General features: G+C 43.7%; 1 protein-coding gene across 1 annotated transcript in view; it reads right to left on the bottom strand.

Annotated features, from left to right (window-relative positions):
• Positions 1–22,815, bottom strand: part of arid5b (AT-rich interaction domain 5B) — an 84,690-nt gene that overhangs the window by 22,408 nt on the left and 39,467 nt on the right. The window contains exon 4 of the mRNA XM_030106935.1: positions 22,017–22,247. Coding sequence (XP_029962795.1) covers positions 22,017–22,247 — 231 coding nt within the window. The remainder of the gene's footprint in view (positions 1–22,016; positions 22,248–22,815) is intronic.

The following is a 22,815-nucleotide window of genomic DNA, read 5'->3' as shown; positions in this document are numbered from 1 at the left end:
GCTGCTCACTCTGCTTCCTTTATGTTGCCAATTACCCATTAATGCCTGAGAAGACACACAAATCACATTGTTTATTCATTTACTCAAGTTTATTTCTTGAAGGGGCAGATATATAAACGCAAAAATATTTACTGGGGAAGGCCAACACCACACACCACGGTATTTATAGCCTGGGCCAAATTACAATGCTTGGGCTTCTGTACAGAAAATACACACAGCGTGCAATTAAACTAAACACAAACCACGAGTAAAAAAAATGAGATAAAATCTCAAAAGAACGGACTCGTGACTATAAGCCAGACGTGCATCACGGCACAAAGTGACTGGAAACATATGCGGCCAATCCAAACACACACATTAGAAATTACTGAAGATTAATGCTCTGCAGGTTCGACCGGAGATTTATCCTCCAACATGTGACATTGGTTTACACGCTGCAGGTCTGAGTGAGGTCGCACTCTCTTTGCGGCTCCTCTTTTAGTCCAATCACTAAACCCCCCCCCCCCATCCCGATACCCTACACTCGCTTACATAACCTGCCTGTCTGTTTACATTTTTCATCCAGTCAAATACTGCTGCGTAAGAAAATGCTGCAATTACTGCAAAACGCTGCAGCGCCACGCGCGGCGGCGAGACAGCGAGGGAGTTTAAACCCATCGACGGAGGACGGCCCCGCAGACGGATTTCAAATCGGCCCGCATAGATACGACTGCGAGCCGGGGTTAAACGGTGCATTCATGTATTTCTGTAAACACACAGAGCACGAGCACAGAAGGTCAGGTGGAGGAAATGTTTGTGCGGCGGCACGGAGAAGTGCTGATCTGCTGCTCCTCGTGGCGGAGTTGCATAAGGGAGGAGTCATCAGCTTTAGAATAACACGGAGGAAAATCAAACACAGGCCGACTCTGTGCGGATTGATTTTCTAGAATGGAAACGGACATTTATAGGCTGCAGAAAAACAAAGCTAACATCACAAGACAATGATTTTACAGCACCCTGGGAGATGTGGTATTTTTACCACTCTGTGGGCATTAAGTGTTTTAGTCAATGTACTAGAAAAGAAAGAGGCCATTTAAGTATACATGATACTTCCCTCTCCCAGCCAAAAATGGGCCCCTACAGTCATATAGACCAAAAATGGAAGCTGACCAAGCTACCGGGTTCCTTTTTGCTTCCAAATGAGTGAGTTATTACTCAGTCTGGGGCTTTCTGCTTATCTGGGACGCTGAGAAGACTTTGAAACATGCCTTTAAGTGACCAGAGGACACTTTTCTGGTTCTTCAACAATCCCCAAAGGCCTGCAGACACATACCAACACCAATAAATAAAACACAGACATGCACACTGAAAAAAAAAAGTAGTAAAAGCGCACTGGAGTGTAGATGTGTTTTTTTTTTTTTTTTTTTTAAGGGAGGCGAGGCGATGCACACACATAGAAACAAATGCATCCGTATATACAGGTGAGGGGAATTCCCCAGGCTGTGAATCCATCACATCCTGTCACAGAGCACGACCCCGCAAGCAATGAAAGTCAGGACGGCTCCAGCGGCCAGATGCACGGGATGACAAGTTGATTTCCGGACGCTCTCAGGCCTTCAACACATTAAAAAAAAAAAAAAAAAAAAGGCTTTGTCTAATAACCCCCCCGCCCTGATTCAATTAAATACAGGCCTAATACCTCGGTTTCATTGCCATTCAGTGTATGTCAACGATAATGAAAAACTCATTAGAGACGGCTCAGGAAGGGTTCTGACGCCTCTGAGCGTCGACGGCGGAGAGCCACGGGGAACCACAACAAAATGGACTGATTGATTGAGAGGCTGCTGGGACTGCAGAGACGTATCCAGACGGCTGGAGAATTCGGCTGATGGATGTCTCAGTTGATCAAACTCACACAAGTGACTGGAGAGAAAGAAAAAAAAAATAATAAAGAACTCTGGATGTACAACTTCCTGTTATTAATGAGGAAGTTCTTCTCCTCTTGATTTCTTTATCGGGCAAATGACCATCACTGGAGACCATGAAATTTATTCCCGTTTCTCAGTAGTGCAATTGTAAAATATGTTTAATTTTGCTATAAATAAGTTTTTTTTTTTTTTTATTGAAATAGTCTTTAACCCTCCTGTTCTTCTCACAGCCATAACTCTTACACTGTTTCAGATATTTCGGAGAAAAACAAAAACCGGAAGTAGAAGATAAAAGCTTTACAGCCATATATTAGTCATGTGGTCATCGACAGTGCGACCGTCTGATCACAAGACACAGCAGCGGGTCCCACGTTTCTAAAATGAGCCTCTCAGTACGTCAGTACAATAACACTGAGGAAGAACCCGATATTGAAAAGTATCTTCAAATCTCTTAGTCACTGCAATGTGTTTTTTTTTTCTCTCTCTCTCCATTTCCACAGCCGTAAAATTCAAATAAATCCCGGCTTAATAAAACCATGTGTGCAAACCTGATGCAATTACTCTGGCTCTGACACACACACACACACACACACACACACACACACACACACACACACACACACACACACACACACTGCAAACAAGACATTGTGCAATTTACTGAGCAAGACATTGTGAAACTCGACAGAACGCAATGACTTCAACATGTGTTGATTGTGCATTTTTATTAATGACGTACTTTGCACTGTAACTGTTGCGCATTCTCCAGTCCAAAGTAAAAAAACTGTATAAATAATCTTTAACGTTTCTTTGGCTCTTCTCCTGTTGCTGCTATTGTCTTAATTCCATTATATGAAAAAGAGCACCAGCTATAATTGTATAGTATAATATTGTATATTGAATTTACATGAATATATTCATTACATGCACTGTCCCTTTCAAAATAAAAACAATAAACAGCTTATTATTGGAGGGTTAAAGCAGGGGAACGAGTAATCAGGCTTACAGTGCGCATGTTTTGTGTTTGTGTTGTTAAAAATTGAAATTAGAGGCTTAGGAGATTAAAAAACACTTTGATGTACTTTAGCAGATTAACAGCTAACTCATCTGAACTCAACAACACTTCGCAGGGAAACACTCAGTCACAACCGCAGACATGTCCACGGGTTCCTCTCTGCTGCCCGTCGAGAAAGATAAACAGGTCGACAGCCGGAACGTCATAACATCAGGCAGAAAATGCCTGCTATCCTCTCATTTCAATGCCTCATGATGTCTTTGATGGGCATTTTGTGTTATGATGATTAAACGATTATTTTAGCTATTTATCAAAATACTGAAATCAACACATTCAAGTATTATTTAGAGTATGAGATTCTCCACGGTCCACATCCGCGTCATTGTTTGGAGAAGCTGTCCGATCGTGTTTTCAGTGAATTTCAACAAAGCAGCGTTGTTAGTTTGAGTGAAACAGAAAGAAATATAGAAATTAACAAAATATTTATCACGAACTTCTGACTTCTACATCAAGTCTGTAAATAAACAATAACTCAACGACTGAGAAAACTGAAACACCCATGAAGAATTCACCAAGCCAGAAGTCAAAGGCTTCTGTTTACATGACATCAAAAAAAAAAACAAAAAGAGATTATTTATTGGTGCAGATAAAGTGATTTGAAAAGGTAAACATTAGCTTGGCTCACAGTTGACATTGTAGGTCAAACAGAAATGCTCCAATCCTGACAATGTACATGTGGCGGCGACGTGTTTTCGCCATAAATCTGTTCTACCCCGCCACAGTGCGTGCACACCGGGACGGAGATTCAGACGGAATGGGTTCGGTTGTGGCTCGGCTCGGCCGCGGGTGTAAACGACTGTGATTGAGAGTCGCAGACACTCATCAACTTGTTAATTTACAATCTCCTTCATCATCGTATTATGCTAATGTACGATGGGGGCGTTACGGACGTCGGTCGCTCGGTTTACGGGCGCTGACAAAGGTCAAGCTGAAATTCATCACAAATAAAAGTTGCAAAGAGAAACAACAATGTCAAAAACGACTAATGACGGACAGGCCAGGTCAGGGAGCCGCTGCGCTGAACAGGCCGTGTTAAGATGTAACAACCGCCGGCGTGAAAAAGCAACATCTGAGGGTTTCTCTTTATCAGGCAGATAAAATGTGACGGAGCGAACTGAGTGATGAGGAATGTCCCGGCTCCGCTCGCACGACGCCACACTCCCACTCGTCTCTGCACCTTTACCTCGGCAGCTTAGCTCCTTCCTCTCGCCGGAGCGAGGGCTGAGTTCAAGCACGGGGGGGGGGGGTGACGCGGGGTGAGCCAGGCATTGCTAGAACCGGCACGGCGGGCTGAAAAACATGTTTTGACATATTTCGTTGTCTCACTTGGCTGAAAACTCACCAAAGGTCTGACACCCACTCAGCAATTATCGGCATCGCTCGCAGCCAAAGGTAACATTCATGTTGCAATACATAGCTTTGTCGGTACGGTACAGTATGTCCCTCAGGACAGAACACAATACAGTGCAGAGCAGCACAATTCGTGAAATATAATCCCGTATAGGTGAGAAAGCCCTTGTGTAACCAGGAAAGACAACAAGCAACTTTAACCACGATTGAAAGTGAAAGAACTAGAGTTAGATTCCTACTTTAAACATTAAAACATGTTTTTTTTTTTTTAACCATTATTGACAGAAAATACCTTTTTAAAAGGCACCTCCATAATAATTACGTTGTTGGACTTTATATAAAACTGTTAAACAAAGTCATGGCATTAAACCATTCTAACAATTCGATTCATAAATGTCTAGTATATCGACAATTTACTGTAAGCTGCTTTGATCCCATTCCTGTCACTGAACTGTCTTCACGGAACTTAAAACATGAAGGTTTAAAGAATGTGAGGAGGAAGCACAGATGCTTATCTTCAAATGCAAAACTAAAAATGAATGACTACGTAAAGTGCTTAAGCGCAAATACTGAACGGCGCGCGCGGCCAGAGGTCAGAGAGGATTCTAAAAACTGTCCCGTAAAGCCGGGGGAGATGTGCATCTGCACAGGTGAGGAGCGACGCTCCCCCTGGGAAGGATTTGTAAATGAACCTGCGCCCGTGAACACGCCCACGAGCAGACAAAGAAGGTCACTCAGGTCTGACATACAGGATTACAGCAGCGCCTTGGAAATTTACAGCGACTCATAAAACAACCGGCAGAGGCAATATTTGAACACTGGAAGAGCTCGTGTGTGTCGAAAAAAGAAAGGAATCTGTGAAATGAGGTTATTTAAGTCCCCGAAATAGAAGAACTTTTTCTGATTTATTCCTTTCAATTAAAGTTTAAGAAAGCATATTGTCTTAAGTGGCGATGAGGGCAGCTGCCAGAATGCAAACAGAGTAATAACAGGATTAAAAAGCTAATAAATAATGAATAATACATTACAAATCATGATACAAAACACCCTCTGATGTAACTCCTGAGACCCAGACTTTAATCAGTGGAGCAGTGGAGCCCTGAATGTGTGATCAGTGGAGTGATATTACACTTCGGTGGAACATTTTAACTCCACTGGAGGCACGGGGAAGTGACAAGGGAGGCTCGGAGCAGCAAGCCAACAGTACCACAGAGAATATAAAAAAGACAGCGATGACTGATTCCTCAGCCAGCAGTGACAGGCGACGGCGTGTCTTCACTATACATCAAAGATCTCGGAGGTTGGAGGGATTTCAAGTGCTCTTTTTCTTTCTTTTCTTTTTTTTTATAGACATTACTAGAGGATGGCATGTATCTGACCACAGTTTCGGGGGAGCGATTCTTAGGAGACGCGCGTCTTGAGCTGACGTGTCGACGGTTTCGAATTCACCTCTGAGTAAGCGGGTTTTGTCTGACGCTCACATGCGGGGCTGCCAGGTGCGCATTTTTCCACCATGTTAACAGCAACATCGACGAATGATGATCCAAAGCTGCGTTCTTGAAAGAAGGTGTCGTAACCAGTCCATTTAGCAATTTGACAAAAATTTAGAATTATATACAAATGAAAGGAAAAAATACGCACACTTACTGTTAGTGAGTCACTATTTAAACAACAGTCCATGTTTTTGGACTGTGGAAGGGGAAAACACACATAAGAAGTATCAAACATCATGCTGTTCTTAACTTTATCCAACAACAGCCTAAATGAAAAGCTAATCTTATTTTCAAACGTCCAACAGTCTCTTTATTCATCTTTTTTAACCCATTACACGGCGAATGTGATCACAAGCGAACAGTGCAAATCGGAGCGAGTGTGACCTGCCTTTCCAACCCCACAATAGAGAACGCATTACGCCGTCAGACGCTTTCTACTGGCGCTCGGAAATAGACATTAACCACCTCCATTTACCGTTTCAGGTTGAGAGGCTCGCTTTAATCTCTCTCGCTGGTGACCTCTTACTGTCGCGCTATAAAAATCCAGATTAAAGAAGAGAGCAGTTCATAAAAATGTCCATTCATTAATTCATCAAAGTTGGCTCTAATTATCGCTGCGCGCTCTCGGTGATATAAAAGAACATTCTGATATTATTCATTATAACTGTGTGTGTTGTGGCCGTGGGGCCACCGTGACTTTGCACTTAGTGCCTCGAGAGATTCAGGAAACACAACTGTGGGAGTGGAAAAAAAAAAAAAAGAAAAGCAGTATGTAATGGCTCGGCTGCACGCTGGCGATGCAACACACGGCCCCTGTCAATGGTTTCACACCATTCCAAAAATGCAGAGGTGACAGAAGTGGGTCAAGCGATGCAGCGATGCATCAGGCGAATGGAAAGAGGAAGTGGCGACGAGCTGGTAAACATGGATGTAAATAATGCAGGATTAAAATACATCTGCTTTGCCAATTTTTCATGAGGACGGAGTGCATTCAACAGCTTGTTAATACTCAAGGATGCGCATTTTCTGGATGAAAACTTCAGGGCACCTTTACAAATACATGAGAGGTACTTTCGTTGCCTGCCGACCGCAGGCTTCACTGTCACCCCCGCGAACCAAAACCAAAACTACGCTCTTGATTTCCTGGATTTAAATCAGCATTAAGAGCTCCTTCCTCCCCGTAATTATGTTGCTGACTGTAGCCAACGTCAGATTTCACCTAGTAATACCAGGCGCTTTTGACGCGCTCATAATTCTCACTTTGTCACATCTGACAGCAGAGTTATTCCTCCGTTCCTGTGCTTCGGGCATGTTTCGGCTCAGAGTCATCCGAGACACACTGACAGCACAAAAAAAAAAAAAAGACAGAGGCAAAAAGAAAAGAAAAAAAAAAAACCGTAATGAACAGTTAATACTTCAAGCATCTCTATCAAGGCAATCATCAAAAATTACACAATGCGCCCACAGAGTGAGACAGAGTGTGTGGGTGGACACAGTACACTGTTTTTATTAATCATCAGAACCTCCGTAGGTTGATGGATGATACGAGTGTTAATTAATTTCTCATAAATATACAGGGGAAGATTATCATTGATGAAGAGCAAAGATTTTCATGGCGAAAAACACGAGAGAACGGCGTTCCATACGAGGTCGCCCCGGGGGGAATTCACATCAATAACACTGAAATATTTTCATCACTGGTATCGCCTGTTTTTCTTTTCTTTTTCTTTTTTTTTCTTTTTTTCGCCCATGAATGCAGCATAAGAAGATATTTTTACACCGCTGTGCCTGAGAACTGTTCTGAATTTAATGAGGAGGAATGCATTTGGCGGCTTCCGAGATAAAACAATGGATACTGGTTGCTGTTATTACACAAACACATCGAAGTTTTGCCCGGCCTTCAACAACAACAGACTCACCTTCCAGTGTAACACAGACAAAGAGAAGAAGAGGGAGAGAGAGAGAGAGAGGGGGGGGGGGGGGGGGGGGGGGGGGGGGGGGGGAAGAAAGGGTGCGAGGGAACAGTAAACAGAGCACCACTGAGCAGGGAGATTTAACGTTTCCACTGGAGTCAGTAAACAGACGTGTGTTTAGTGAGAGCGCCGGTATCGGGAACTCGTGTTCCCACTACATGCAAAAAAAAAAAAGAAGAAATCACCAATAGAGCGAGAGGCGGGGATTACTCCCTCCTGTTAATAAAAAGAGGTCTGACAATAGTCCCCAGAGGTGCTGCCAACTCATCCGCAAGTCCTCCACCGCTTCTCCTGAACAGGTTTTTCTTCGCGGCCACACAGCTCCAGGTGTGTCATAACAGCAGCCATTATCACTGACTCGCCTTCACTAGGCCATGCTTCTGCCTCTGATGCACAAAGTTCACTTGATTCCTATATTGAGACATGAAAATTGCCCAAAGTCTATTTCAGAGCGGCTAAAAAACACAAGACTGGCAGATTATGACCTTATAAAACTGTTATAGGAAAAGTGAAACAGCAGCTGCTTGTGTTCACATCCAAGAGACACAGAGCAGCGTTACTGTGGATCTGGAGTCTTTTTTTTAAGAGATCTAACTCAAAACATTCATTTTGTCAGGAAAATATCTGTCTTTAGCTCTTCTAGTTTGTTATCGAGCTGCCAGGGGGTCGATTTACTGTTTTTTACCAAGAAGGGAGTTTTTTTCTTTTCTTTTTAACAGCAGAAAAACAAAGTTTCCCAGTAATCTACTTCAGAATTCCCCCAGACATTTCATTATCTGTTAATACAAGTGCTGACAGGCTTGTTTAATTCTCTACATGCGCATGTTTCCGGTAGAGAAAAAAAAAAAAACGCTTTGCGGGAGAAGCGGGTGTGTATCATCTGAATTAGATCATCAGCAGCCAATCACAGCGGCGAAGCTCGTCGTTATTCACATTCACTCTTTCAGCGCGACGCATGGCAGGACGGGGCCAGGCGGGGAATTGAACCGCCGACCGCTGTTGGTGTGGAGGAGACACAAAGCTGCGGACGCAGACTTACGAAACGCCCACGAGTGCGTCGAATACAGCTTTAAAGTAACAGCAGAAGAAGAAAATTGGTTGTGAAAACACTCCTCCATTATTTATTTGGACAAGTACTTGGTGCGGATAAAGAGATAAATTAGAAAATAGCCGACAGAAACAAGATAAAAACTGGAGGGAAAAAAATTACTTCAATTTCAATTTTCTTGGGTCTTTAATCAAAAACAAGTTGCAGCTAGTTTCTGCCAAACGTACCGACTGTGTTTCTGTGTAATTTCAACAAGCGGCGACTCAGGAAGAGCCATTGTGCAGCGTCATCTCCCGGCGTTACAAACCAAACACAAAAGAGACACCTGGACAAATCATGACTGGTGGTCAGCGGAGAGAAGCCTGACCAGACTCTCTCTCTCTCTGATGGGAACTTGTGGAGGTGTTCAGAATGGATGCATAAAACACATTGGCGGCGATGGGAATCCACGTGAGATCCTCTGCTTTTCAGATTCGCACCAGATCCCCCCCCCCCCCCCCCTTCTCCATTCCCCAACTACCCTGACATCCCCGTTCCACTCTATTTCCCAAACCTATCATTTCCTATACAAATACTGCATTATATCAGCTACAGTCTGTTTTTATTTTCCTCAAAGACGATTCCCCTTCGCTGGCTGACTGACAGCTGTGTGTGTATGCATCATTATCTCCTTCACAGAGCCTGTCTGTTGCCGTAGCCTGTGGCAGACCTCAATCACGCAGTATTAGAAATGACTTTGGCTTCCGCAGAGCGCCGCGCTTTGCCGGCTGCAGGTGCGCCGCGCGTCACGGGAGCCAACGGGAATATGGGTGAACTGGCTGCTCTGCCCATCTGGGACTGCGGGCATGTAAAAAATCGGATACTCGGAGCTAATAAGTTCATCCGATCGAGCCCGAGACGTGACGACGAGCGAGCCTCTGCTGCCCACAGTGTGCGAGGAGCTGGCAGCAGAGGTCAGAGCAGCCAGCGAACTTTATGGGCAGATGAAGGGGAATATCGAGAAATAAACAAATGTAAATGCACTCCTACACATCCCGGGAAGGAGACCAGGCCTGCAAATGCCCATAATTAGGAAAAACATGATTAATTATCACATTTTTTGTCCTATAAACTCAACCTAACTCTCCCAATTATGTTGTGTTTGCCGGTGCAATTTAGTAAAGACTAAACAGGAATACTGATTTATTGCGGTTTTAAAATGCTGGTCAGGTCTGAAGTTTTTAGTCTGAGCTTTCTGCATACAGTCAGGTAATAAGACCCACAATAGAGGGACTATGCTAATGCCCTGCTAGATAGTGCACAGTAGATAAATCATGTTTATAGATTGATGTCCTCCTCTATGGCCTCTGTGAATATAACAAGATTGCTTCCAATTGCATCTAAATATGAGCTTTATGCATGCAAACACAGTGCATAATAAAATACTGCCGCACGCACGGATCTGGAATAAAGAGTCTGACTTGCCATTTTAAGCTTACAGCTCCGTGCACCGGCTATTATCTGGTGTTTATATTTTAATATGTGACTATACTGTAAAAACGCTCCCTCTTTGTGCTGCTCCTGACAATTTGTCAAATTCAGAACGAGTAGCACCAAGAAGAATGCATCAATTCAAAGTGGAATCAATTCTGCCCCCCTCCCTCCCCCCCCTCCCCCCCTCCCCCCCCCTCCCTCCCTGCCTCCTCCGCCTGTTTTTGACTTTCTCCCACTCTCCTGCGTCTCCTATCTATTTCTCTTTCCTTTCTGTAATAACTATGTGAGCAGCAGCAAATGTAATTACAAAGAGGTGGAGTTGTGTGTCTGTGTGTGTGTGTGTGTGTGTGTAGTTGTGCGTGAGCTTGCGTGGGTGGGGGAGTGTGTGTGTGTGCAATAGGGGGAGGGAGATTGCTGTGCATGCACAACAAAACGCAACATTAAAAAGCTATTATCAGAAAAGGGAACATTTTGGCAGATATACGGCGGAGGGCAGCTCCCGCCATATGTTTGTGGAGACGGGGACAACAAGTCAGGTAGTAATTATCAATCATCATCAGGAGAGACTGTCATAACGCGAGGCCGGGCACGCTCCGACTCGTGTTGCCATGGAGACAAGCCCACATCCCAGCAAGCGTGTGTGTTTACTAGGACATTAAAAATACTCTCCCATATTTTTATCTCACACTTACAAAAATCATGTAAATCGTTCTTTCAGCTTCTCCGAGCACCGAGTGCGTGAGCGTGAGCGTGTGTGTGCGTGTGTGTGTGTTTATGTGTGAAGGATTTCCTGCCAAGCCATACCAGGCAAAGAGATTTTCAGGGATAAAGCTCCTGATCATAATTTCAGTTGAGGTTATGCTTCTTCTTCTGCTTCTTCTTCTTCTTCGTTTTTTTTTTTTTTAGATGGGGTTTAACACAGATTTCCTCGCCTTCAGGTTCTGGCATGTTAAGAGTTACAATTAAGCGGTAGGATATGTAAATGGCATATCCTCGGCAACAGTAGTATAATAAGATAAATGCGGGTCTGCGTGAGTGTGCACACACATAGCGGGCTGTATTCGCCAGTAATGAGCTCATTTCTGCGGCCATACTGTTGCTGTACACAGGCTCTCCATTCAGACTGTCACTGCTAATACTCCTCAGTCGGGGAAAGAGGACATTCTCCCGAACCATCATGACTTTGTCAGTTTCAATTTTACATATTTCTCTCTCCTTCTTTTTTTTTTTTTTTTTTTTTGCATAGCCTACTTCACTCTCCCCTTTTATATACACCACATGCCTTCAAATCAAATGTCAGTACTTGTCATGCGAGCTGTTCATTTCCAGAAGTGTGTACATTTCAGTGGGATTTTTCACTATAGGGGGAAAAGAAAGAAAGGAAAAAAAAAAAAAAAAAAATCACACATGAGGAATGTTTCTGGAACATTTCCAAACGTCTTTGAGATGACAATCAGCTTCCCTGTGACCTCGATCCATTACCCTTCCAGGAATCGGGATTATTTTCGCTTAAAACAGGCTCTCGAAATTAAATACATAAGCAAGTAAACATGAAGGCAATTTAGGGGAAACTGGTGTAGAGCGCAATATGAATTCTGCTGCTTTATTACGGCAGTCGTTTGGAAAACAGAAAAAAGAAAAAAAGAAAAAGAAAAAAGGATAGTGTTCTTAATTCATTATTTGTGCGCCGTTGTGCATGCTCCCCCTGGGGAGAAGCAACATTACTCTTTCATCAGATCAAATGAAGCGGAGCCGTGCCGTTCCAGGAAGAGCCAATTAAACAGTTCAAAGAAGTTTATTATTGCCATGGATTATGAAATCATTCTCATCGGATTCATTGGCGTGCGCTCCGACAGGGGTGTGAATGTGTGTACTTTAGCGCTGCGCAAACTCATAAAGGCTGTCGACTCAAGCTTTCCATTTGTAAAGCAAATAGGAAATTATGTTACACTGCTACATGTTTTTACAAGGGAAATTTCACAAACTCAATCCGGAGCCAAAATAAGCCGTAATTACAGGAAGCGAAAACCGCTCCTTTAAATTTCTCTTGTTTTCTGCTCCTCGCCGTGTCTTTCTATCCAGCTCATGTGATTGCCTCATGATGGCAGCGTCGCCCGTTAAGTACTTATTAACACACATCTCGTTTGAGACGCGGCTGGGTTTGATCTTAACCCAGATCCACTGATTGGCACCCTCGCTGAGGAATGCGATGACCCCTGACCCGGGTGAACCGAATAATATCGCCCAGTATTTATCTCAAGACACACGCACGCACGCACGCACGGCGTAATTATGCAAGAGAGGAGGTGGAGGTGGAGGTGGGGGGGGGGGGGAGAGAGAGAAAAGAAAACGCTTTGGTGTTGGCTCACGTCCAGACGGGCACAATGTCTCTCTGTGCGTATTTAAAGCGTGATAAGTAACAACGCCGCTTCTGTGTCAGGGCCGAAATACAGCAGATTCACTGCAGCACGACGCCTGCGAGCGTCTGACGAGCCAACGTGTCACTTCAGCGCTTTTCCCGGCGTCGGCGAGTCGCTCTTAATGGCCATTGTTCCAGGGGAGAAAATTAAAAAGTAAATCCTGTTTTGCAAAGAAATATTAAGAGCTCACAGAGGGAGTGTCCCAAACGCACGCGCGCACGCACACACACACACACACACACACACACACATGCACACACGCTCCCTGTTGTTCCAAGAGTGGCAAATGTAAAACAGAGTCAAAGTTACATAATGTTGGAGGATTTGCTAAAAACGGGATAACCTTCAAACGCTTCCACATCATTGATACTGACAGACTGCAGCAACAACTCAGTGGGACTGGGGCTTTAAAAATACAGTATTTCAATTTGGCTTTTGGAGGGAGGGAGAGAGAGAGAGAGAGAGAGAGAGAGCAGGGAGAGAGAGAGAGAGCGAGAGATGAAAGGGAGCAGTGGATAAGCTTCAAGGCTTATCCTATTCATTACTGGAGGAAAAAAAAAAAATCACAGCATCGACCTATAAATAAATGAATGCCAGGATAAACACGGAGCCCATACATCAATAAAACATATGTATTCTAATAGATCACGCTCTAGTTACACTTGATGGGATTGAGTCGGCCAATGAGCCCAATCACAGGGACTTCATCATTCTGAGCAGCTACACAGCATTAAGCCATAGTGATCATAAATAATCATCATTCAGCGCAACAAAATAGGCCAATGGACACTTTTATCTTTCTGTGCATTTTTCCTCTTGTTTATGCGCTCATGTATTTGTATTTCAGGGACTTAAGAAGTTTATTTCCAAAGCATCAAGCGCTCCTCCTGTCTTTGTATTCTCCACTTCCTTCACACGAGCGTATTAAACCAAAAAGTAGCACTTCTGTAAACAAATCTGCAAAGCAGCTGCCAGCAGCGTCGCTGCTTCAGTAAGCGTTCCCTTTTTTCCGGGAAACATCTGTGTCATTTTTAGAGAAAGAAGAAATGTATATTTCAAATAAAAATGAAAACACCGTACTGGAAACGTCGATGCCAGTCATCACAAACAGTTTAATCCCGACTTTGCTGCCGTCATGACTCAGCGTGTCACAATGATTTTTGTCCTGACGTCACGCCGGTTACGCAACCTCTTTTCAGGAATAACAACCGGCCGGCAAGCTCCCACCTGCACAAAAGACACTCAACACTTAACCCCGCAAAAAAAAAAAGAAAAAAAGAAAAAAAGAAAAGGAGGACTGCATTCACGAGGTGTTTCTGCAGCCGACTTTGTAAACAACATAGTTACACAGATGAGTCAGACGCGCTCGGTCCGAGTTGCAACATGCCGTTCTGCCAATTTTATTAGGGACATTCAGAAGTTGTATCACAACTCGCGTCTGGGCTTTTTGTGAGGAAAAAAAAAAAGAAAAAAAAAAAAGAAAATGACTCATCGTGTAGCTCCTGACAGCTACAAACCTACCCCATCGTTTCATCCTGTAAATATAATCTTGCTTGATTTAAACCGCGCTCGCTAACGGTACTTCTTCAACTTTTGACAAGAGTATTAATGGAATAATCATCTGAGCCATTATGAATGAGGTCAAGCCAGCCTCCTCAGCTCAAGTGTAAAGTAATTAATAACACGCTCTGCAGTTTATCAGTGATTTAAATTACACAAAACCACGCTGGGAAAAAAAATAATAATAATAGAAAACTTACACATTTGGTTCTGTTTTTTAATCCACTAGCATGACAAGGAGCTGTCACTTCTTCATAATGGGCACACTAAACTGCTTCATCACCTAAATTTAAATGTAGGACACGTTAAAGGTACGAGTTTTTTCAAACTCAATCTTAGCAAAGCTTTGTTTCTCTCCCATTTATTTACTTTTCTCCCTTGTCCTCACTTGACTCGTTCCCTTGATAATCATCTGTTAAGCCTCTTGAAAAGCACGAACCGACACGAAAACAGCTACAAAAACACAAAGAAAACAAACGCATGTGCACACAGAGAAATTGAGATACAATGGAGAGTGAAACAAGAACTTCATGGATAAATATCTTGTATCCATTTTAGTTCGGGACAGTTTGAGCTCATTCGATTTAGACCAGTAAACTGCAACCATGAAAACATGTAAATGAGATCGAGTCCAGATGTTTCCAGAGCAGAGGAGTATGAGAACATGATGAAGATATTCATATTTGATGCACTTATTCCAAACCCTTCTACAAACATACAGAGGTTCTTTTTAAAAAAAAAAAAAAAAAGTGCAAAGAGTGTTTCTCTTCAGACTAATGTCTTCATCGTGTCTCAGAAGACTTTATTTTCAGACTGAGCCTCACAGTCTGGATCTCATACTGGTGGAAACGAAACGCGCTCACTTCTGGTTTGCTGTGATCTATAATGTCAAGTGATCTTATTAAAGCGAGGCAGACGCAGCTGCTTTGATTGAAAATTTGCAGTTTATGTTTTTATTTTCCTTTTGGCTCGATGCAGCGGCGTCACATGGAAAGAGGGGGCTGCTCGTCTGGGATTCTGTGTAAATAACGACAAAGAATCTGCACTTGAAACTTCTACATTGATTTTAACGCCTATGCCTTGAAAAAGCACATTTCACTCTTAGTTTATGGCCAGACTGGAAGCTTACGTCTTGATAATCTGATGAAATATCTGCCTCCATAAAGTAAGTGACATTACACAAAACTGGAGAAGCATTTCACAAACCTGTTGCAAAACTTAATGACAGGAAAAATAGAGGAGTATTACTGGATAGAGATGTGTCAGCCAGACCTTCTAACCACTGGAGACATTTCAAAATTCTAACGTATTTCATGTGTGCAGCTTTGGTCAACTTTCTACTCAAACCTAAGGCACATAATGGAGGTATTTATTTATCGTTATGAGAATTCGAAAAGTCTGGGGTGACAAGGGATGCTAGAAATAATATACATTTCTCATTATATTAGGACTGATGCACCCATTGTCAATTAAGTTGCGATAATATTCTGTTCTTTTTTTTTTTCTCTCTTTAATTCCCCGCAGCCATCAGCGTGCTGAGATTTGAATATGGCTGTTATTACGGCATGCCCGCTGTTCCAGGTGATCGTTTGCACACAGCGCTTCATCACTGTCATCGCTTTTCTTGCGGTTCTGCAGTTGCAAGTAGGAGCCGGTCGAATATCATTCTTCGGCGGTGCGTTCAAGGGCGCTCCGGTTTTCAGAGCGTCCGCCCTCAGAGAACCGCGGGCTGGTACAAACTGCATTCTGCTCACACGCGGCTGGAGACTTCCACAGGTTCTCACGCCACGCGAGGCTGTGTGAACGTGGAGAGTAATGAATAAAGAGAGGCGTCACGTGCGAACCGCTCCAGCACTGCGAGGTCTGAGGTTCTTGAATGCAGCAGCAGGGAGAGGCTTCCTGACAATAACATGTGACGACAGCACTACGATGAAATGGTGACTAAATGATTCACTGGATCAGGTGACCTATATATAAAAAATACGTTTCATGCTTCTGAAAAGAGACTTTTCCCCTGTTATAAAATGGAAATGACTTTATTTACTTAAAGTAAGCAAAAACTTTATTTGCCTCCACAGAACACCATGCTGTTTAATTCTCACTTTCTCCTAAATTTAATGGCTGCCTGATAAAAATTAGAAATGCCTTGAAAATTGCTTCCTCAAATAATATATTTATTAAACTTGTGCTTGTTAGTGGAAAACTTGCAGTTTACGACGGATTAATATTTTATGTTCACGGTCATCACAGCCTTTTATTGTTTTATGTTTGATGTTGTATTTAATTGCTGCTGAACTTAATCGTCCATTCAATAAAAAATACTGACTAAATAAAACTTGCGAGCAGATTAAAGCGACTCAAGTCGCGGCGGCATTTTCTCACTTGAGTCAAGATGAGCAGGTTTGCAGAAAGAGAGGGTTGCTGGTGACAATATCAGTCCCCGGGACAAATTATGTCACTGAAAGTATATGTGACTGGTTTTTTTGGGGGTGAAATGCATAATAATTTCTAAATATAAAAGGCACATGGAACCGTGCGGTGTCTGAACTCTACCTGGGCGTTCTTTGTGGCTCTACTAGTCAATTATCCGCAATCAGCTGCTGCTCTGAGGAACCTTTGCTCTGTAAATAACAGGTCTGCGTCTCTCTGAGGTTTCTTGCCTACCCCGGTGCTTATTTATCTGTCTGTACTATTTGCTAAAAATAGATAAGCAGCAATGCAAAGCAATATTGTGCGGAGCTGGTGTGTCGCTGATGACATAATAGGGATAATCAGAAAGATTGTACCTTTTTCAACCCAGAAGCCGGGTTAATGCTCCTGCTGCTGCCTCCAGAAGAAAATGCTTTTAGTTAAAATAGCACAGTGGTATTGATTCTGCCTCTGCATGCCAGGTACATTAGAGCAATAAAACTGAACCCGTGTGTGTGCATTCTGGTTGTATTCGATGTGCGAACAGAGCTAAGGGTGTAGAAATATGCTTTTCCTCTTTAAATAATGAAATACCATGTAAGGGAAGTGCATGACGAAGCGCGGTGTCATTGTGTAAGCATCCCGTCGCCAGATGTTCCAAGCCCCTCTCTATATACAGTTCATGTCCTGATTATGAAATCTGCCTGTATAGCCGCAGCCCGTGCTCTTTTTCCTCCTCTAAAACCCTCCTCGATGGCCTCCGTATACCATGACATATGGACAATGAAAAATTCATGGCCTGGTGGTTAACACAAATCTGCAGAGGAGATGGGAAAACATGAGCTTAGCAAGCAATTTGCCTATTACATTAACAGACGGGGCCGTCGTGGGACGATACGGGCATATGCATATTTCATCTAATCACATTTCGTGTTTAAAGAGCAGCGAGAAAGTGGTTCAAGTTGTGGAAACAATGACATCATGCTGCATGTTCATCTGGCGACCCAGCCCAATCAAGGCTGCGCCGTGTTTTCATAAGATACCATCTACAAGTACAAGGCTTCGGCGTGTTTACTATTTTTCTATCTTTATTTTTCTCTTCTGCAGCACAGCATGTCTCGGTATCAGTGTCAGTTGGAAAACAAGCTACGGAAAAGGATTTTTTTTTTTTTTTTTTTTTTTTTTTTTCCCCCCAGACACAACCAACTCTGACTTGTAGAAATGGCTTCATAAAAACATACACCGCACACCCAAATCCAGCCGCAGATGTACAAAACTAGCACGCACCTCGGTACAAAAATAGACTGTAAAATTCAGTTTATGATCACTGCATCTGGACAATGTTAATATACTCGAGCAATAAATTGTTTTTTATACTCCTCCCGCCCTGGAGGATTAGGAAAAAGGATTCCAAAGGATTGCACTGAAAATGTTTCTTTTTAATAAAAAAATCAAACCAGCTCTGAGTGAGAGATATTTCAAACAAAACACACTGAGCCGAGCATGAAGTATATCGTTTCTGTGCCAAGGAGAGAGACCTGGGGAATATAGGACAAATGAGAAAGAGCAAGAGGAGGAGGAGGAGGAGGAGGAGGAGGAGGCGAGCAGCTCTTCTCAACTGACTCAAACATGATTGCCTCACTAACTTTCAAAATGCTGTTGATTTAGGCAATGTGCACACAAGGAGTGTTGGGTTTCTGAAGGGCTGTGGGAAGGGAGGGGGAGAGGAAGGTCAGCAGTTTGACTGCATAACTTCCAAATCAGAGAAAATGGGAAAAAAAAAAAAAAAACGCTGCCCATAATATTTTCTCCAACAGATGGCCATCTTGTTAAAATATATCATATGCGGCACCTCTGGGGTCGGGCTTACAAATGTTTATGTTATTGCTTTGTGGCGCATCCAGTCTCGCTGCCAAATTAATGTGAGTAATACCCGGCGGAGCTGCGACATCTTCTAACAACAACCTAAACCTTGTCATCTGTCATTCAGCGCTGCGAACGCTTGGCCCACTCAAAACTATTTCTGGGTTTTTCTCACAGCAGAGGAGCCTCAGTAATGCAAATATTATTACAGTACAGTATGTCACACCTTCTTTAGACTTATATAAGGCTTTTCTTTCTATTCAGCACTCCAGTGTGTGTACAGAAAGCAGAGAACCAGAGAGGTCTACTTGCACAACATATATTTCCCGTCTGCAGGATTGCGCAGTGCTGCGATATTACATTCCTCCTGGCAAGAAATTAAATTGGGGACACGAAGTAGCGTGGGTATAATCAATCCACGCTGGCAGAGAATGCATGATAATTATAAACAAAAACTGTGTCATTCCCTGTGAGGAAAGCAGCTGCAGGGGTGACAGGCGATGCTCAACATGAATATGGATCACAGGACTAAGGATCTGGAAACTGACGCAACGGCAGTTTTGCTCAAGCTGGTCGAAAAGGCGACATGGGAGAAGGTGTTGAGAGAGTTTATTCCAGCAGCTCGCTTCATTATCGACTTTAAATCATCATTAATCGGGAGCAAAAACACTGAGAGAAATTAAAGGTTTTATGTATAACACTGCAGCAGGCTGAGCACGCAGATTCTCCCGGAAACACAAATGGATGTGAGCAGAATAAAGCAGCACTGAATCTCAACGTGACCACGCTGTACATGCGACGGCTGAATCCACCGGCCGGCTTCCAGGAATCATCTGGATTTCTTCAGCAGACGTTCTTTCATCTGATGGCTGCGTTTCACACAACGCTGTAGCAACAGGCTCCGCCGAAACTCTGCAACAACACACTTTCCTCTTCCTTCCCTTTTCCCTTCGTTTTCCCTGAGCCCCCTCATCTTCTCCTTACCCCCTGAGGTAGCTTGACACACTTTCATGAATTAGCCCAGACAAGACGGACGGCTATTACAGCTGCCACAGCAGATTTGGCGGAATCCAAAAGGTCAGAATTAGCATTGAGGGAAGCATTGAAGAAAGTCCTCAAATTGTTCCCCAGATCAATTTTTAACTTTTTAATATTTCACAGCTGCTCAGTATTGCTTCTTACGTGTCCACGGCGCTGGTATTTATCCTAATAAAGGCGGATTTAATATGCCGTTTATAGCTGTTTTTTTTTTTTTTTTTTTTCATATGGCGCCAGTAAATGGCAGGAGAACTTTGCTCAGCAGCTGTGTATGTTTCTCAGCGCATGTGAGCAAACATTCGCGCGCGCGCGCGCGTGCGCGTGTGTGTGTGTGTTTGTGCCTATAAGTAAGACGCCCTGGAGGCCTTCATTCACCTGCCAGAGTGATGGAAATTACTGAGCTCTGCTGTTTTGAAACAAATCACAATCAAGTCTCCGAGCAGCAGTTCAAGCAGAAATAAAACTCTGCTGCGAACCCGGTAAGCCTTCATGTGAGCAGCATTAAAAATCTGGTTGCCTTAGTAAAAAAAAGAAAAAGAGAGAGAGAGAGAGAGAGCAAGAGAGAGAGAGAGAGTTGAATTCCCTGAGGCTATGAAAATAAACCTTTAGCTTAAATGTGGCTCACAGAGGAATGGCATTATTGAGCCAAGTGAATGAGCAACAGCAGCCACAGGATGTTAGCGTTACTATTCATAACTTATTTTCCTATGCCTAAAACCGTTTTCCCTTCTGGTCTCACCTCTGCCGCTCTCTTAAAATGCAATTACCTACTGGCAAATTTACAGGAAAGGGAAAACAATGACTTCTGACCAGAGGAGCCGTTACTGTGAATGTCAAATTGACGCCGCGCAACAGCCCGCCGCGCCACCAAAGCTAAGGAAATATAAAGGGAGATGAATCGCGCTGCTCCTTTGTCTTAGACCAGCGCGGGGTTAATAAAATGTGTGGATTCATGAGCGGCGGGGAAAGCACGGTGAATGGCAAATAGACATGTCCCGGCACTCCAGACCTGCTCGCTGCAGCCACAGACGGCTTTTCATAGGTGTGACTGATGAGGATGTTTGAACAGCAGTCACTTGTGTTCATAAACAGAAAGACCCCACCGGGGACAAACACAGCGAGAACAAAAGAAGAAAGAAAGAAAGACAGAAGAAGAAGAAAAAGAAGAAGAACATAGTGAGAGTGTACTGAAAAGCAAAGAGAGGATTAGACCGGATTCCTCTTTCAAACCTAATAAACTGAAAGAGCACTGATCAAAAGCGCGTTCAGATGGTTTTCATTCACTCGAATAAAAAGGACAAACATGCGACATAAACAAGGCGGTGACGCACGTTTTCAGACCTCGGCTCGCAAACGGATGATTTCCGCCTCGGCGGCGGATTACTGCCGCGCGGACATCTTCATAACGGGCGATAAACAAACAGAAATTGGAATCCATTTTTATGTTTCGCAACCTGTAGTGTTTGTTTCAGGTGTAATAAAACAAAACAAAAAAAACAAAAAAAAAAACAAGCTAGTTGTTTTTTCTGGCCGCGTGCTCAAAACACTTATCGGAACAAAAGGATTAATTGCTTCATGAAATGAGGAAACAAAGCAATTAAATCTCCTCTGATTTCACTTTCTAACTACCGGCCTCACCACAGAGAGAGGGGAAAAAACCGGATCAAAAATAAATACAGCAGAGGCGTTCGTTTCATCCACAGCTTCACACAGCTTTGTGCCTACATTACCCACAATGCCGACTGTTAGGCGGCCGTTGAGAGATCGGGGTATGATATGGAAATCTGAGCTATTGTAGCCTGGAGCAGTGCCGCTCACTTCGCTCCACGCCCAGATGTGTCGCTTCTCAACTTGAAAACCAACAAGTGAGTCATGTGATGTTATTTTGATGTGTGAATTCAGCGTATTTCCTACTGAAAGCCCGGCGGATTAGGAGGAAAAATGCTCAGTCAGGAAGCTGTAAACAGGCCCGCTGATCCCATTCAGTGAGACATGTTTCCAAAGGGCACATATTCACACTGCGGCGGCAGTCTGGGACTGAAATCTGCCGGCCACTGCCCGACGAAGGGTTAATGGTCTTCATTTTTACTGGGCGGCCTTTCACAAATTTAAATTTTAAGTGGACTCAAGCTCATTTACTGGATTTTCACACAATAGCACTAAATGACTTGATCCAAAATGTCCAATTTCCCACTAAAAGCAGACTTGAACAAACGGTCGGGGTAACCGAAGTGACATAATTGGAAGCTGGAGATGAACTGAAACCGTGGGAGTGACTTTTGAAAGCGTGCTTGCGCTGGCGGATCGGGGCGGTGAAGAGCTTGATGTTTGGCGGGGCGGCGTGCAACACTCCAAACGCCACGGACCGCCGCCGGTGACGGGGGAGGGCTCGTCCCGCCGCACTCACCGAACTCGTCGCAGATGCTCTCGTTCTGCAGCAGGGTGGGGTGCTCGAAGGTGTCGCGGCAGTACAGGATCCTGGTGCCGGCGCCCAGCGCCGCGATGCCGCCCAGCGCCAGCACCGTGTGGTCGATGAGCAGGGAGGACGGCTGCTCGCGCAGCCGCACCAGCACCGAGCGGTAGCGGCAGTACTGGGGGTAACTGAGGACCAGGACCTTCCGGCCGTCCTCCTCTTGGCCTGGAACACACAAACACACACACACACACACACAGATTAAGACCCACATTTTAATTTGACATCGAAAGCTTTGGAGGGGAATGATGGGAAACGTTCTGTTTTCCAGGAGTTTTAGAAAACAGTAGCGCTTAATTCCACAAGACACATTCATTCTTCCATTTCTCTTCAGGTTTTATTACTTTATTCTCTCTCACAGATCTTTTTTTTTTTTTTTTTTTTTGGCTGCTGTTATATTCTGGCACATCTGCTGCCGGTGTGCTGTGAATACGATCCGTTGACTCCTCGCTACCTCAGCTTGACTGTAACATTAGAGACCTCAGACTTTGCTCCGGTGCCTCTGGAGCAAGCGCGGACTCGTGCTGAATCCAAGAAGGTAAATAAATCAAGAAAACGTTTTATACATGCACGGCAACATAAATAAATTGCACTCTCTCATGAATTTCCAATAACTCTCGACGTGTTTACTGCTGATTATCCTTGATCTCTCTGTTCTGGTTGAAAATGCATGCACCTCTCCTGCCTGCTGAGATCTGAACCACAATGATCTCTTCACATCTATAAGGAAACT

This window comes from Salarias fasciatus, chromosome 13 (genome assembly GCF_902148845.1).
Source record: "Salarias fasciatus chromosome 13, fSalaFa1.1, whole genome shotgun sequence".
Lineage (NCBI taxonomy): Eukaryota > Metazoa > Chordata > Actinopteri > Blenniiformes > Blenniidae > Salarias > Salarias fasciatus.
This window is presented reverse-complemented; position numbering and strand designations above follow the sequence as displayed.